This window comes from Eurytemora carolleeae, unplaced genomic scaffold, assembly GCF_000591075.1.
Source record: "Eurytemora carolleeae unplaced genomic scaffold, Eaff_2.0 scaffold1, whole genome shotgun sequence".
Classification (NCBI taxonomy): domain Eukaryota; kingdom Metazoa; phylum Arthropoda; class Copepoda; order Calanoida; family Temoridae; genus Eurytemora; species Eurytemora carolleeae.
In genome coordinates, this window is record NW_019396081.1 from 798,400 (window position 1) to 815,922 (window position 17,523).

A 17,523-nucleotide genomic window follows, 5' to 3' on the forward strand; every position below is an offset into this window, starting at 1 on the left:
GTCTCTTAAAAAGTTTCAAAAAATTAAACTTCAAATTTTTTTGGATTAAAATATTTTAAATTAAGAACTTAAAAGAGACATCTTTGAATAACTACCCCTAGACAAGGAGCAAACTAAACCCTCCACCGGAGCTCCATCTATACCTGGAGCTGAGCTAGCCTGCCGGCCAGTCCGACCTGGGTCCGGGACATTGTGTCCTGGAGACCCCCCAGCCTGGACACCATCTCCTCAACAAACCCGGATACGTCCGGGTTGGAGGAGAGCTGGGATACATCACGTGACAGTAGGGAAAGCTGGTCAACCCGAACACGGAGATCCTCTTCAAGAACCTGAAACAAGTGGTATTGGTGGGGTTCGATACTTTACTAGAGGTCGTAATTAATAAATAAATACAGAGAAATAACTGAAATAAGATATACGTAGAGTTTATCTTTATCCTAAATGAGACCAAAAGTACTTTAACTAAATAATTCCACTACTTTTCGCTGTTCATTATATCCCACCTCGAAAATGTCTGTAAACCTTTTCCAAAAGGAAATTTCCCCTAATAAACTGATTACTCGCCTCAAATTAATAATCCCTATATCTTTGCAACCTGATGATGTAAAATTTTACTACTTGATCTAATTTATAGTCTGACACATATCAAAGGTATAATACATCAAATTGAAAATATACACTGTATATATTATACAGGGATCATACAATTAAAGTTTAAGGAGAGCAATCAGTTCTTTTACAGCTGAAAAAGTAAATATTCGAACAGTAATTGATGGGTCGGGTTGGGTTGAAGACAAAGATTTATGGTTCTATAGTCTATAGTTTTGACCTGAATTAGTAAATAAATACCTGGCAGCCTCTAATCTGATCTCTAACAACCTTAAGGCTGGTTAGACGGAGGTCAGAGGTCAGGGTAGCTTGAACTTCATTCAGCCAAACCTCAAGGTCTATCAGGAGGGACTAGAAATAACAAGGTAAAATAAGTTTACATGGTTTATCAATATTTGCAGTTTTCTGGTTTCCTACAGTGGGACGCATAAACCTGTTGAATAGGAGGACGGTAAGATTCAATCAATTTGTGACTTTTAAATAGTCTAATGAATATAAAACACAGTTGTGCAATGTAAACAGACCCATTTTAATCTATAATTTAACTTTTAAGCCAATGACCAAACTATTTTCCTTAAAATAACATCAAATACAATTATGATTGCTCAAATGTCGTCTTCCTATTTCACATTTTTATGGTTTCACTGTACCTGATACTTTTTAATCTCGGTCACACGTCTCCGTCTCTCCAGGATATAATTGTCAAGACGACCTCGCCTAGACTCTGCCTGGGTCCCTAGACTGACCAGCTGTGTCTTTAGGCCGGCCAGCTCAGCAGCTACAACTTGTAGATCGGATACTCCTGCACCATGCTCAGTAGTAGCGCTCTACATTGGTAATAATAATTTTAAATATAAGTTTAATATTTTTTTATATAGAAACTCTGCTTGAAAATGATCATTATTATTAATGATAAATTATGATATTATAGATTATTATTTGTTCCTGAATTCTGGTTTCTATCTCAGCTGAGTCTCTTGTCAGATCCTCCAGTTTACCAACAGTAAACTAGATTATCAGGATATAGGATTAGATAACAAGGAGAAGAGGGGGGACTAGGATATCAGGATAGGATCAGATAACAAGGAGAAGAGGGGGGACTAGGATATCAGGATAGGATCAGATAACAAGGAGAAGAGGGGGGACTAGATTATCAGGATAGGATCAGATAAAAAAGTAAGTACTACGGGGAAATATTATGGAGGGGGGAGTAATTGGTCCAAAAGATATAGAAAGGGAATAGAAAAGAAAATTAAAGATGAATTCAGAACAATGAAGAGGAATGGGGTTTACCTTGATGATTCCAACTTGTCCCTCTAGCTGATCATCAGAGAGTAGTTGAAGTTGTTCATCTACTGATCTAACTCCACTACGGAGATCATCCAGCTTTACCTGAAACGAACAAATTAATGTTAAATTATGAAATGAAATATAATTTTACATGAAATGGAAAGATTGAAATTTTGAAAATTCGATTTGCATTTTTTGCGATTTTAAATAATTAAAAAATGTTTTAAATGGAAAAAATTCATGAAATAAAATCCATAATCAACAATTTTTAAATCAGATTTCTATAAATATGTCGAAAGTTTAAAGGAAGTTAATAAACACCTTCTATTTGTAGAAATAAAAACTAAAATAATTATACTGAAACGTTTGTTTGTAGGTTATGTAATTATTATTGTACATACTATAGGTAAAGCATATATGAAATACTTTGTACGTACATATTTATAATTCTAAAATTAAAATTTTTTTGAGTAAAATAATTTGTACTTTAATATAAAATATTTTAAAATATATAGATATATGTGTAATATATGTTTATGTTCATATTTCTATGGACCTAAAATATTGAGTGCAGACCTTTATTTCAATTATAGCTGGGTCGAAGGAAACCTGGAGAAATGGTTTGGTGGAGAAGTCAGATATCCTATCCATGAGAATAGTAGAGGGAGCAAGCAAAGATATCTTTGGACTAAGATATGTACTTTCATCCGTCCAACAGTAGGTATCCATACTCAAATCCTGATTTTCAACTCCTGTCGAAGATTTTTCTTTCTGAGGTATGTTTTTAGTTGTGTTCTTCTTCATTTTCTTCTTGTGTATTTCATCATCTTCATCATCGTCATCTTTCCTGTCATTTGAAGGTTTTTGAGTGGTACCTATCTTTTGCTTTGGCTTAGAAAAAAACTTATTTTCTGCATCATCATATAACGATTTGTCCAACCAAAAACTGTCCTTGGAATAGTTGAGAAAATGTTTGTTTTCAGGTTTAGCAGAAGACAGCTCAGAAAACTCTTGTTTTCTTTCTTTATTTTCATTATATCGAGTTTCAGAAGCTTCAATATTTTTATCAGATACAGCTTTAAGAGAAGTTGTGTCAGAAACTAATTTTTCGTCGGTTTTCTGCTCAGTGATCGCTCTATTTCTTCTACTTATCTTGCTTTCTACAACTTCAAATCCATCCTCATCTATTAGAATATCTTTTTCCTCTTCATCACTTTTACAAACAATTATTGGCTTAGCTGAAGGCAGCTCTACTCTAGATTTTTTGGGAGATTTAGCTCTATTATTTTCAATAACTTTGGCAGTTATCTCCACCCATCTTTTTTTGCTAATTGAGTCTGTTTCTTCAACTTTTTCCTGAATCTCCAAATCTTCTTCATTGCTACTCTCCATTGGAATAGTTTCATCATTTATCCAAGCTGTGCAGGAATTGTCTACTGGAAGGCCAGCAAAGCTGTTTGTTGCTGGAGTTGTTAATAGCTGATTGTCAGCTAGTTTGTCTCCGGTTGAGGCCTTTCTTAGAGGCCGTTGCACAGTAAATGCCTCTTCCATTTCTCTTGAGGTTTGGCGATTGAAAGCAATTCTTTGTTCAATTGGAGTTGATACTCGATCCATTTCAACGGCATCAAGCATTTTGGATTCAGTACAATGAGAATCAGTCTCGTCAATATGAATTACAACATCAGAGTTTAAATTAGCCGGATAATCTTCATCTTTAATTTCCATAACTGAATTGGCAATTTCCATGCTTTCCTTGTCAGAAACAATTTCATTTATAAACTCATTGACATTGGTCTCTTTACAAGTTGATATTTTTCTTGTTCTGAGCTCCATTGTTCTAACTGCATGTTCAGGGCTAATCAAGGTTTCTTTTTCATTTCTTTCTAGAACAGGGGATTCAAGACTGACTTCATGAATGCAAACAACTTCTGAATCAAAGAGTGTTTGATAATTTGAAACATCTGGTTTATTGTCAACTGATTCACTTGGAATTTTGGACAAAACTGGTCTTTGTGAATCTTTCAGATCTTTCCTAGACAGAGAATTGCTATTACTATTGTCTGAGAATGTTGGGTCACTACCACAGCTTGTGTTAGAAGTGGTTCTCCTTCGCTTCTTCTTTACTTTATTCTTTATTCTCCAATACACTTCCTCTTCAGGTTGAACTTGTTTTTCCTCAACTCTACTTTCCTCCTTTTCTTTCCCAGCAAGTTCAGACTTGTTCTTGGACACTACTTCACCAAATGGAGATGTTTTAATCTTAGATTTTTGCTTTTCATTTTCTTTAATTGCTTTTCTCATCCATGAAGGTGCTAATGATTTTTCATTTAACCTTGATGATCCACTTGATTTCTCAGTTTCATGACAACCAACTGATCTGTCTATAATGTCAGGACAAGAATCATGTTGAACACATTGTACATCCATTTTCCATTCCTGTGCTTCACTTGCGTGCAGCTTTCTTCCAAGACATGTTTCCTTTGTTGAAATTTTAACGTCAATTAAATAACCAGTCTTTGCATCAACATCTATTTCTGGTCTTACATATTCCTCCTTCACAGCTAGCCAGGGATCATCAAACTTTACGAGCTCATTTGTATCTGTGTTTATGACACATTCATTTGATGTCTTAGAAGAATCAATTTCCAAATCTGCAGTATTTATCATTCCTGAGTCAGTATTTGGTTCAACCCCACTCTCCTCTTCAGTTAATTCTTCTTCAAAAACCATTGGTTCTTCCTTATACGGTCTTGCACAAAGAGGCTGGTCAAGTTTGTCAATTAAATCGATTGGTAATTCTTTTCTTTCCGTAATTTTCTTTTTGGATTTGTTTTTGGTTTTAACACATGTGTAGCCTTCACTGTCTACTTGGACTTCCATTTTTTCTTTCTCTACAATTTCTATAACCAAAGGAGGGCAGGGGGTTTCTTTCAAAATAAGCTTGTGAGGTTCAGGGCTTCCTGTTTGCATGTTATCTCTTTTGTTGTTTGAAACAACGAACGCCCAAGAGGTTTTTTCAGCTCTTTCACTTGGTTCATGCAACTGTAATGGAAATTCATCAAACTGTTCATCATCACAAGAGAATCTTTGAGCTTCACTCATAGCTGACCCTCTACCATCTGTTTCAATGTGAGTGATTTCATATTGTTTGCATAGGGAGCTGTAGCATTTCTTCTTGCCATTACAAGTTGGAGAGTAACAATTTTCATTTAAACATTTGGCATCCTGATGAACAAAGGTTTCAGATTCTGTGCCTTTACCTGGTTCACTATGATGAATACTCAGAGTTGATTTAGAGCTTGCAGAGATTAAATTTGTTTCAGACTTGACTGCATACTTCTCATGCTCTGTGGGCAATGATAATAAAACTATCCCATTTTCATCTTCATCTGAAGAATTCATTTGTACTGGTTCATCAATCATCCAGTCAAAACTTGATTCTAAGCTAATTTTTTGAATGGCTTTTGATTCAGACTTATTCTGTACATTTTGATCAAAAATCAAATTTTTGCCTTCTTCAAAAATTATTTCCTCTTCATCTGATGATTCTATACATCCAACATCATCAATCATCCAGTCTTCACTGATTTCTGTTCTAGAATAATGCTTCTGCTGTTCAGTTTCATATGTTTTTGTTTCATCTTTAACTTCTGTATTTTTCTTCTCATCAGGTTCTGATAAACTGTTAGTGCTGATTTTATTCATTATTTTTTTTTTCTTTGTAAAAACTTGCTCATAGCCCTCTTCATCAACACAAGTTGCAACTTTTAGATGTTCATCTGCAGCTACTATAAGAGTAACATGAGGACCTGGAATTGAAATAACAGCATCTGGTTTTTTCTGTTCTTCTTGCAAGGTATTTGATAACACTTCTTTGGCTGTTATACTAGAATATGTTGGTTGTGGGAGAGCTAACATAACTTCATTCGGCTCAATCAAAGATTGTGTTTCTGTTATTGAAGTCAACTTACCCTGATTTAAAGAAACATTAGATTCAGCATCATCTCCTTCTATGTCTGATGACTCTATGATCCCAACATCATCAACCATCCAATCATCAGAGATTTCCTGACTTTTATAGTTTTTACAATTTTTCAAATCTTTGTTTATTTCTGTCATTAATTGCTGATCCATTGCTTTGATTGTTGGCTTAATATTTTCTTCTTCCTCATCTGAAGATTCTATAGTTCCAACATCATCAACCATCCAACTGTCACTAATTTCTTTTCCAGACTGTTCTGATTTAAAACCTGAATCTTTCTGTAAAATTGCTTCACTTATTTGCATGTCTTCTGAAGATGGAAATAAACTATCGCTGACTTTTCTTGTCTGCCTTTCTTTCTTGTTAACAACTGGCTGATATCCATCTTCATCTACATTATTCTTGCCTTTTAAATGTTCATCTACAGCAACTATGAGAGTAACATGAGGACCTGGAACTGAAATGACAGCATCAGGCTTCTTTTGTTCATCTTGCAATGAATTTGATGATACTTCTATGGCTGCTATGCTAGAATATGTTGGTTGTGGAAGAGCTAACATAACTTCATTCTGCTCAATTGAAGATTTTGTTTGTTTCATTGAATCTGATTTACTGAACTTGTTCTGAATTAAAGAAACATTAGATTCAGCATCATTTCCTTCTTCGTCTGATGACTCTATGATCCCAACATCATCAACCATCCAATCATCAGAGATTTCCTGACTTTTATAGTTTTTATAATTTTTCAAATCTTTGTTTATTTCTGTCTTTGATTGCTGATCCATTGCTTTGATTGTTGACTTAATATTTTCTTCTTCCTCATCTGAAGATTCTATAGTTCCAACATCATCAATCATCCAACTGTCACTAATTTCATTTCCAGACTGTTCTGGTTTAAAACCTGAATCTTTCTGTGTAATTGCTTCACTTATTTGCATGTCTTCTGAAGATGGAAATAAACTATCGCTGACTTTTCTTGGCTGCCTTTCTTTCTTGTTAACAACTGGCTGATATCCATCTTCATCTACATTATTCTTGCCTTTTAAATGTTCATCTACAGCTACTATAAGAGTAACATGAGGACCTGGAACTGAAATGACAGCATCTGGCTTCTTCTGTTCATCTTGCAATGAATTTGATGATACTTCTTTTGCTACTATGCTGGAATATGTTGGTTGTGGTAGAGCTAGCCTGACTTCATCCTGATTAATTCTAGATTTTGCTGAGCTATCCTCATCATCATCATCTGACAATTCCATGGTACCAACATCATCATTCATCCAGTCATTGCTAATTTCATGGCTAAGCTTTTCTTTCTCCTGTTTTTTGTCAATTTTAACTTCTTTAATGCTCGGAATAATATCTTCTTCATCTGAAGATTCTATTATTCCAACATCATCATCCATCCAATCATCACCAATTTCAGGCCTAACGTTTTTATTCTCCTGTTTTTCATCAACCTTAACCTCTGGACTGGTCTCTGGAATAATATTTTCTTCTTCATCTGAAGATTCTATTATTCCAACATCATCATCCATCCAATCATCATCAATTTCAGACCTAAGGTTTTTATTCTCCTGTTTTTCATCAACCTTGACTTCTGGACTGGTCTCTGGATTAATGTTTTCTTGTTCATCTAAAGATTCTATTACTCCAACATCGTCATCCATCCAGTTATCACTGATATCAGGTTTATGATCATCTTTGCAAATCTTTTCTTCTACCTTATCCTCTTGAACATATAGCTCAATATTGTCTTTATTTATTGTATTATTTTTTTCCCCTTTCGAAGATTCTACATTTTCTGCAATATTTTCTTCTTTCTCAGGTTTTTGGTTGACATCAACTTCAGATCTTAATTGTTGAATTTTGTCTTTGCTAGTTGGAATTGTGTTTTCTTCCTCGTCTGATGATTCTATAGTACCAACATCATCAATCATCCAGTCATTGCTAATATCTCTATAAAGAGTTTCTGTTTTAGAATTGTCATTCGCCATTTTAACATGATCGTCCTTGGTGTCTAATTCTCTCTTATTCCCTAGAACATGGGCTTTTAAATTACTGCTCATTTCTGGCAGAGACTTATTCTGAGTTAGTTTTCTGCTTTCTTCACTGGATACAGCATTTTCCGGCTCTTCATCTGATGATTCAATTGTTCCTACATCATCTATCATCCAATCAGTGCTTATTTTGATACTTTCTTTTTTTAGATTACTTTCATCAATGCTTTCAGGCAATGCCTTTTGAGCTTTGATTGCTTCTTGGTCAATTGATGTTTGAAGGTTTAGAGATTTAGCATCCTCATCCAAAGTTTTAGTCGACATTGTATTTTTACATGTATCCTCATGATCACCAAGATATTGATGTTCCTGAATTGTTTTTACCGAAGTAAACATATCTTTCTCCATGTCAAATTTGTCCAAAGCTTCTACCAATACTTTTTCTTTTAGATCTTCCTGAATTCCAAGAGGTGATACAATTTCAACTAAAAAGTTATCTGCAGGTGACAGAGGGCCATCTTCAAGGCAAATAATCTCATCAGAGTTATTACTAATTGTATCATCAATTATTAAAGTATCTTGACGTTGGGAATATTTCTTTACTATTGGCAATGAAACATATGTTGGAATGTTTTCATCTAAATTTAGTTTATTCAAATCAGTTCCACTTTCATCATCTGATAATGTGCCACTTAGCTCTGATTTTTTGTCAGTAATAGATTTTCTGTATTTTCCTTTCTTAAAAGATCTTTTACTTTTAATTGAATTTTCTCTGGCTCTTAATTCTTCTTCCATAACCATAATTTCATGTAGAGCTTGGTCAATATCATCTTTGAACTTTTTCTCGACTACTTCTTTCTTTTTCTTTGATAAGCGTCGCTTTAATGTAGCATTTTTAGATGATTGTGATTTATCAATATCTGCAGCAGATTCTGATAGAATTTCTACAAATGTATCTGATGCAATTGGTTTAATATGAGCTTCCTTAGATTTATTCTCCTTTGAATTTGGATTCCTTTCCTCCTTGGAATTTACTTTTGGCATGTTTTCAGTAAGGTTTGACATGCCTGAATTTTCAGGAATGTTCTGATTTTCCTTCGATATTTGCTTATTTTCATTGGTTATGTCCAGACTTTCATCCAGCACTCTCGATTTTCTTTTTTTCTTAGAATTCCTTCTCTCCAAATCCTGTTTAAAAAGTAGGCCTGGTATTCCTAGTTGAATATCAAGTGTTTTGGAATCTTGAGTATTTGGATTTGGATGTTTTAGGGTCAGTGATTCTGATACATTTGAAACAATAACTTTCTCTGCTGGTTTATTGATCTTCTTAATCTCTTTTTCTATTATGATTTCATCTTTTGTTTTTTGTTTAAAAACATTCCTTACCATGGTAAGCCCTTCAGATAAGATATTTGCATATGAACGAATATGACTTATTGATGGTTTAGGTATGATTTTATCTTTTACTTCCTCTTGAAAATCTTTTGGAATAGGCTCATTACGTATTGTATTTTCTAGACATGGTTCTAGTTTCAAATCCAGTGTATGTGCTTCCTCATGGCAAACTTCAAGATTTGGCATTTCAGAACTTGTTGCTTCAACCTCATCTGTTTCATTTTGTTCAACAGTGAAGAAGGAGTTGGAATCAATAAACTGAAATGAGTTTTCTTCTAACTGTTCTACAGCAGATACTTTTGAATTCTTTGTCTCCACAATTCTGACACAAATTGAAAATTCATTTATTAAAAAATGCTTTGCTCATAATTTAGAATGTAAGTGATGAATAAAAATGTAATATTAGAATTTCAACTGTAAATTTAACTAAAATATAGGTTAAATTTTTAAGCCATATGTAATTTAAAATGTAAAAAATTAAAACAACTTACAACCTCTAACGAATTTTTTACTTCTTTAAAAAATAAAATATAAAATTTTGACATTCCTAGTGGTTTCTACAGATGCTTTCTCCACAGAGGTTTCCATGTGTGTATTATCATTATTACTTTGGTCTTGTGTATTAAATGATTTTAAATTCATGTCAGTTGTAACCTTCTCCTGCTCAATGGTTTCAATCTCTTTCAAATTACTTGACGGACCTTAACATTTTAGAATTATTATCAACAAACAAAAATGTAAAATATTCATTTTATTTATTAAATCATTTTTTTCAATTTGGATTTATCTAGGATGTTAAACTCAGAATACCTTTTATAGCACACTGATCTAAGTCATTGTTAGATCCCCCTTTCAGCATATCAGCGAAAGACAAGCATTTCCCATCTGGTGTCCACATAGTCATTAAGGATTTTGATAATTGATTTCTGGATGTGGCAGAATCTTGTTTAGGAAGAGACTGCGCTCTTCTAGTCCTGCTATCTGTCTGTTGTTTGATCTCCCTCTGTTTATTAATCCTCCTGAGACTAGGAGCTTGTGTTCCTCCTCGTCCATGTCCTCTATAGACTCCCTGATCTCCTCCTGAATAGGTTCTTTGTCTCGGAGTTCTATTATATCTGGGCAATGTTCCCGACTTTTCTCTATTCTCCTCCTTTGATTCTTTTCTCCCATAGGATCTTGGCAGTGTGCTGGGTTTATTATCATAAACCTTTTCTCTTGAAGAATGGGTTCTGTAGGTTGTGTTGTAAACCCTTTCTCTTGAACTGCTGACAGCTTCACAGCTGTTATGAATGTGTTCTCTTGAATCATAATAACTTGATCGGGACATGTAGTTCCTACAGACATAAACAACATTGTTAAATAACAAATTGCCAAAATAATTTTAAAATCAGTTTGTAAGGATTTACATTAGCTGCTCAATGATTTAAACAAATGTTGTGAACTCTCCTGTTGGTGAAAGTTCTTGTGGAATAAGCCAAAACATCTGGACATGGTGGTCCCTTTTTTTATAAGAGATTAAAATATTAATCTTAAGTTTGAAAAGATCTTGTGGTCCCATTTATCAGGAGATTAAAGTATTAATCATAAGCTTGAAAAGATCTTGTGGTCCCATTTATCAGGAGATTAAAATATTAATCTTAAGTTTGAAAAGATCTTGTGGTCCCATTTATCAGGAGATTAAAGTATTAATTAAACTATTAAAATATATTAAAATGTGGTTTCTTTTATTATAAAAGATTAAAACATTGATGATCTAAACTTTGGAAAGATATTCAAATATCTAATTTGATTGTATTTAGCAACCATTCGAACATATTTCTTTCTCTTTATTCCTGTCTTTGTCTGGCTTTTGGTAATGTATTTCTATCTCTGTTTATTCCCTTTCGTTCCTCTCTTCTTCCTTGAAATTCTTCTTGTGATGGATTAGTTGTGTTTTCTGATCAGAAAAACAAAAGTGTTAAATCCAATAACACAAAATTTCACAAATAAGAAGAATTCCAAATATTGAGAAAGGACATAAAATCTGTGTTTGATTAAAATTTTTGAAGAAATGTGTAAAACACTGTTTTGTTAAATTCCTGAGTCGTCATGTCTTCTTGGGCCTGGAAGTCCCGACACAATGTTAGAATAAGATCTGGAGATATCCTCTTCCATTTTCCACTTTAAACATTTATAGATGGAAAGCTTTAATGCATAAGTGATGATGTGTCAAATTTTGTAATGGGAATAAACTTTCAACGCTACAGATTCAATTTTTATGCCTTGGAAAGCATTTATCATCTTTTAGAAATCTGACAGGTTTTTTATGAATATAAAGTTACATCGTCCCAGGCGATTTTAAGTTTTTTTTTTGAGGTACACAATTTTCATTTTTTGTATATATTCAACTTGTTTGTATATATCCAATAAACGTCTAATTCCAATTAGGCCTAATCAAAAATTGTCAACAACAAAAAATTTCAGAAAAAAGGATGAACTTAAGAATGAAGACAGCAAACAGATAGAACTAATTGAAGACGGGAAGGAGTCTTATATTTACAAATTTCTTTCCTGCAACCCGAACCCCATTCATTCTTTATTTGATGTCCTGATAATGTTCAACATGAATGAAAACTTTTCTTCTCCGAAAAGATGAAGACAGCACTACAAAGGCAATCAGTGAAAGCATGGATGAGAATGAGAATGACGTAATAAATGAATGCTAACACGTTTTCCATTGTTAATCCCTAGATACTGAGCACTGGTAAACTGTGAACTACGTCTTAGTAAACATTCTTCAAGACTAAGGAGTGTTCTTTTATCATTCTATACACTCATACTGTACACAGCAATATCATTACAGTCACAATAAAAATGATTTTGAAAACCATAATTTAACTTCTTATCAAAAATTTTAGTATTTCTGTAATCGTTACATATCATGGTTCTAAAGAAGAATATTATTGTTGCAGCTCTCAAATAATCAAATAGAACGAGATAATTTAGTTGTCTAAGCTGTTTCTAGAAAATTTGGAATTTTACCATTAAAAATATTTATTTCCTTTAAATTCCGAGCATTTTCTAGGTCCCCGGCCAGAGAGTATGAGGACCGGTGAACACGTTTTACAATTTTAGTATTTTATATTCGAGAATGACTCACGTATGTTTTCAAAAATACCAAGTATTTGTTAAAATGATAAAGCAAACACCCCCCCCCCACCTCTCTTGTGCATATCATATGCTTAACAATTGACGTCATAGTGACATTTACTAGACTTGTTAAATATGTTTGAAAAGTAGCAAAATATACATTTTACGCATAAAGAAGTTATTTTTTATCTAATCATGCCATGGCTTAAAAAGTATTTTTCAGTTACAGGTTCAATATGTTCAATATGACGTAAAAAAATTGGCGTATTGGCGTTGAGCCATATGAAGCAAGGAACAATATGTTTTCTAGAAAATACACGACAAAAATTTTAAAATTTATTCATCAAAAATCAAACTTTCTAAACTTAAAAATAATGATCACAGTAATAATACAAAATTGTAGAAAAAAGTATATCAATAATGATAATAAAAATAATATTAATAATTCGAACCAACATTTATTAAATCAAGTAATAAAAGAAAAAGTGTATTGGGGGTCAGGATTCAAAACTTTACCTCCAATAATAATAATAATAATAATAATAACAATGATAATCAAGATTAAAAAATATAAGTGTTTAAAATTAAGAGAAATAAACTGTTGTTATATATTGTATAACTGTGTATATTTGCTAGCCTAGAATTAGGTAATGAAGCTGCTCGGCCTGAAGATCACGTTGGAATGCAAACCTTGGCTAGTCTAGCGGTCAGCTGATCTTAGGGGCACACAATTACAGTTTAGGGGCAAACAGATATTGCTCGCAATGGCAAGCAAATACATTTTAAGGGCCAACAAATACATTTTCAGGTGTATAGGTTGGTTCGTTTTCTGCTGGGGCATAGGTCAGCTGATCTCATGGGTACACAAATACATTTTCAGCTGGGGCATAGGTCTGCTGATCTCAGGGGTACACAAATACATTTTCAGCTGGGGCACAGGTCAGCTGATCTCAGGGGTACACAAATACATTTTCAGCTGGGGCAAAGGTCTGCTGATCTCAGGGGTACACAAATACAATTTCAGCTGGAGCATATCTCAGGGGTACAGAAATACATTTTCAGCTGGGGCATAGGTCAACTGATCTCAGGGGTACACAAATACATTTTCGGCTGGGGCATAGGTCAGCTGATCTCAGGGGTACACAAATACATTTTCAGCTGGGGCATAGGTCAGCTGATCTCAGGGGTACACAAATACATTTTCAGGTGCCAACAGATACTACTATCATTTTCAGGGGAATATATTACCTGATATCAGGGGCAAACAGATACATTTTTAGGAACTTCAGTAAGCTAATCTAAGGGGCAAACAGATACGTTTTCAGTAAGATAGGTCAGATGTGGCAAACAGATAACATTTAAGGGGGCTATATATGCTAATCTCAGGGGCAATATGTTAGCTGGTTTTAGGGGCATAGATCACTTGAACTCAAGAACGGAAAGATTCTGCTTTTAGGTCTCGGGGGCATTAACAGATAATAGAAAATGCTCAGGAATATTTGAGAAAAATGTTTTACAAATCACTGTAAATACATTAGGTTCTCAGATACATGGATTATTTAGAGGGTCAGACAAATATGTAAAAATTATAGGAGTCGGTATTTTTTCTTTTTTTTCTGTAGGTTTGGCTTCTGTAGAAGATTGATAAGGTTGAATGCAAGAATAAAATAAAGAATATATATGTGTGTGTGTGTAGATGAACTATAGTATATTAGATTACTACCGGGTATTTAGTTCAAGATTATAATCAGAAGATAGGGATATATAACGAGGTTCACAGGTTTTTTACTTCATTGTCTACAAAAAGAAAGAAAAAGGAGGATTTCTTGAGAGTACAGTGGGGATTCGGATTAATGGGATGGTTCAATTTTTATGAATAACAATTAATACACAATCCTTTAAACTTAGGATTACAGTCAAGTCTCTTACCCTTGAAAGATGTTCCTGAGAGCCAGAATATACATTGAAACCAACCGATGAACCGGTTTTAAAGTGAATTTAGCAGATTTCTTCGTTACTTTGAACCAAAGCAGAACATATCGATAAGAATTATTACAAGTAAACCGTTCAAGTTAAAAAAAAATATTGTATAACATGGAAATGAATTCAATTCTGTCCCTTTTTAATGCGTTTTTATAATTCAGTTACAAAAACACGTCTACCATAATTTCTTTTTTATAAAAGTTATATACCTCCCCCCCTGAGTCGAACCTTGACGAGGTTGACCTTGAAACATGATGAAAACATTAGAAAGTCTCCGCTCAGCAAAATATATTCAAATCCTCGGTTGCCTGGGGTGAAAAACTGCAGCTAATAAATAAATATTAACGATTGGGGATGGTAAATGAACCGAGTGAACAGAGTATGAAGATTGAGAAACTGTGATATAACGCAATTTCAAAGGCCAGCTCATAAAAAGAGATAACTTAAATGCTTGGGTGGTTTTAAAAAAATAACAAAAATTAAAGAGCTTTACAAAAAGGATCTAAATTTTAGCCAAACTATCCGTTATTGTTATTTGGTCACAGGCTATTTCTTTTCAAAAAGGCCTTCCTACAAGTTTTTCCTCTACATCCACTACTCTTTGCATTACAAAAATTCTTTAAATTACCTTTCCTTAAAAGTTAAGAATCTAAGAATTAGAGTGATATGTTAAATAGTTCCAGCTGTAATAATAAGTATATTTTTAAGGGTGAGTTCTGAGAAACCCAAATGACCTCTTGATCAGAATAATATATAAAGAAATATTCTTTGTATTTCTGAGGCCCAGGAGTATTTCTTATTTAAAAAGGCAGTTTAGCCTGCTTGAGGTATAGTTATCTCTCTTTAAGACTAATTGACCCATCTGCCTGATAGATGTTCAGTAAATATAAATACGATACTGCCTTTTTAAAATCAGAAAAAGCACGTGAGGGGTTAAGGAATGTGAAAGGCGTCACAGGGGTCACTAAACTAACAATTTGGGATTTAAGAAGATACTATATTATTACAACAAGAATATATGTTCACAACAAATACAACAGGATTAGGCGAATCAAAATATATCAAATAGAATATATAATAATGGATCTTCTTAAATCAAGTGAAATCAAAGTTAAACTTTCATGTTGGCAAATTTCCAAAATAAAACTTCAAGCTGTAATTCTACTTGGTTTTGAACACATTTGGTTGGGATTCCGCTTAGCCTTGAACACTGAACTTGACACTTACTCCAATTATTGGATAATTTTTTCAGGGTGTTATATGAACTCTCGGGCCTTATTTTCAATCAAAAAGTGTCATATTTTTTAATTCTTTTCCCTTTCTTAAGATATTTCCGAAAACCCACTTGAAACAAGTTATGAAATATGTATTTTAAGGTAAATTTAACATGCATCCGGCCTTATGATATATGTGCATTGATATTTACCTATACAAGGACTTCAGAGCAGATTTTTGCTAAATTGCAAAAAAATCGATAAAATTTAAAGTTTTCAATCAATAACCTCGTCAGTTTGTTATGATTACAGAAAAAACTGAATTATCGGAATTGTTTAAAGTTTACTAAGATAAAATACCACTTTTTTAGTAATAACTTTAGCATTTGATTATTACTTTACTTGACATTTTAAAACAATGACCATTTCATTTTTGTTTGCAGATTTCGGATTTATTGGATGAAATTAACATTTTTAAGGTCTCACTGATTTCACTACAGATTGTGAAGTGAAATACTAAAAAATAAACCAGTAGACAAGCTAGGCATACATAATAAATATGTCTTGTTGAAGCAATAATTTTCTTGATAAAGTTCATAGAAAGTGTCTGTTTTTTATACCCCACACAGAAGAACAAATATTAAATTAGATAAAACAATCCAACCTTTAATATATAGGATAAAGAGCGATGAGTAAATTAGTTAATGAATTAATAAATCAATAATTTTAAAATTTAATTTTTTTATAATATATTCTTTATATAGTCCTTTTTATTAATCAGAAATAAGAGACTCTAAATGTCATAATATTTAAAAAAAAATAGCGGATTATTTAAAATCTTGAAAATCTATTATTTAGATTATTTTACAAACGATGTTGTATGTAAAACTAGACGTTGGGACCTTAATGCAAAGGAATTGATTCTTTGCAACAAACTCTGATTCTCCAGTCCTTGTATTGTTCAAACCAAATGTCGTAGACCTTAGATATTTCAAACTGTGAATTATGTTAGCTCAACTTATCTCAGTTTGAAATATCAAATGTGTACAACATCAGGTCGCTAAGATATTGGAATTCGAAAATTTAAGTTTGTGGCAAAACCTCAATTCCTTTATTTACTTAATGAAATTGCACTGTTGCGGTGCAATTTCTAAATTAGGTTAATTGCACCAGGTTATTTGAGACGCAAAGTTTGATATACAAACATACTTTACATGCATTGCAATTAGGATTTAAAAAAGCAATAAATCATAATTCCTCTCAATAGTGAATTCTTTTTTAACTTACTTGTTTTACTTAATTCAATCGGGTGGGGGGTGGGGGAATTCAAAATAATTCATCTAAACATTTCTTTAATTTTTCTGTAAACTATAAACTATAAATTATAATCATAGTTAAATCTAGAACTAAACAACGCTTCCCTCAAACTCTAACTTTCCATTCCTTATTTCTTTGTAACCTAACATGGTAGACTTTTGACATTTCAAACTATTAATTTTGCTTAGTGTACTAAGTAAAATTGGAAATATCACTAGTTTTCACCACCAAGTTGCAAAGATTAAAGGATTACAAAATTTGAGTTTGGGGTAAGTGTTGACTGTTCAGTTAACATCTTAAAAAATTTATTTATTCCACAACAAAATGGAAATGAAATATATCAGCTCTATTCCTTGAATCCTATTCTCTAACCAAACATAATAAAGATAAACTTGTAAATTTATTTCAAATTACAAAATATAACAATTTTATATAAAGAGCAGCGACTAGAAGAGGTTGGCTGGATTAGATTTTTAACAGCAAAAATTAGCACCATTCGGTTAGAACTTAAAAAATAGTTCATTTTAACATTAATTAGCATAAAACAATTATAATAGAAATTACTAAACAGATATATTATAAAAAGTGAAGTATCTGAAACTTC

The 17,523-nt window shown here is 32.9% G+C and overlaps 1 protein-coding gene across 3 annotated transcripts in view; it reads right to left on the bottom strand.

The window, feature by feature from the left end:
• Window positions 1–12,093, bottom strand: part of LOC111717154 (uncharacterized) — a 74,997-nt gene extending 62,904 nt beyond the window's left edge. For all 3 annotated transcript variants that reach the window (XM_023492674.1, XM_023492681.1, XM_023492667.1), the window contains exons 1-12: window positions 12,003–12,093; window positions 11,355–11,436; window positions 11,109–11,212; window positions 10,723–10,775; window positions 10,087–10,610; window positions 9,824–9,977; window positions 2,476–9,598; window positions 1,903–2,001; window positions 1,555–1,617; window positions 1,260–1,436; window positions 850–960; window positions 144–329 (exon numbers count right to left, since the gene is read on the bottom strand). In XM_023492674.1, the coding sequence (XP_023348442.1) occupies window positions 144–329; window positions 850–960; window positions 1,260–1,436; window positions 1,555–1,617; window positions 1,903–2,001; window positions 2,476–9,598; window positions 9,824–9,977; window positions 10,087–10,610; window positions 10,723–10,775; window positions 11,109–11,212; window positions 11,355–11,430 (8,670 nt within the window). In that variant the 5' untranslated portion in view covers window positions 11,431–11,436; window positions 12,003–12,093. The remainder of the gene's footprint in view (window positions 1–143; window positions 330–849; window positions 961–1,259; window positions 1,437–1,554; window positions 1,618–1,902; window positions 2,002–2,475; window positions 9,599–9,823; window positions 9,978–10,086; window positions 10,611–10,722; window positions 10,776–11,108; window positions 11,213–11,354; window positions 11,437–12,002) is intronic.
• Window positions 12,094–17,523: the final 5,430 nt, after the last annotated feature.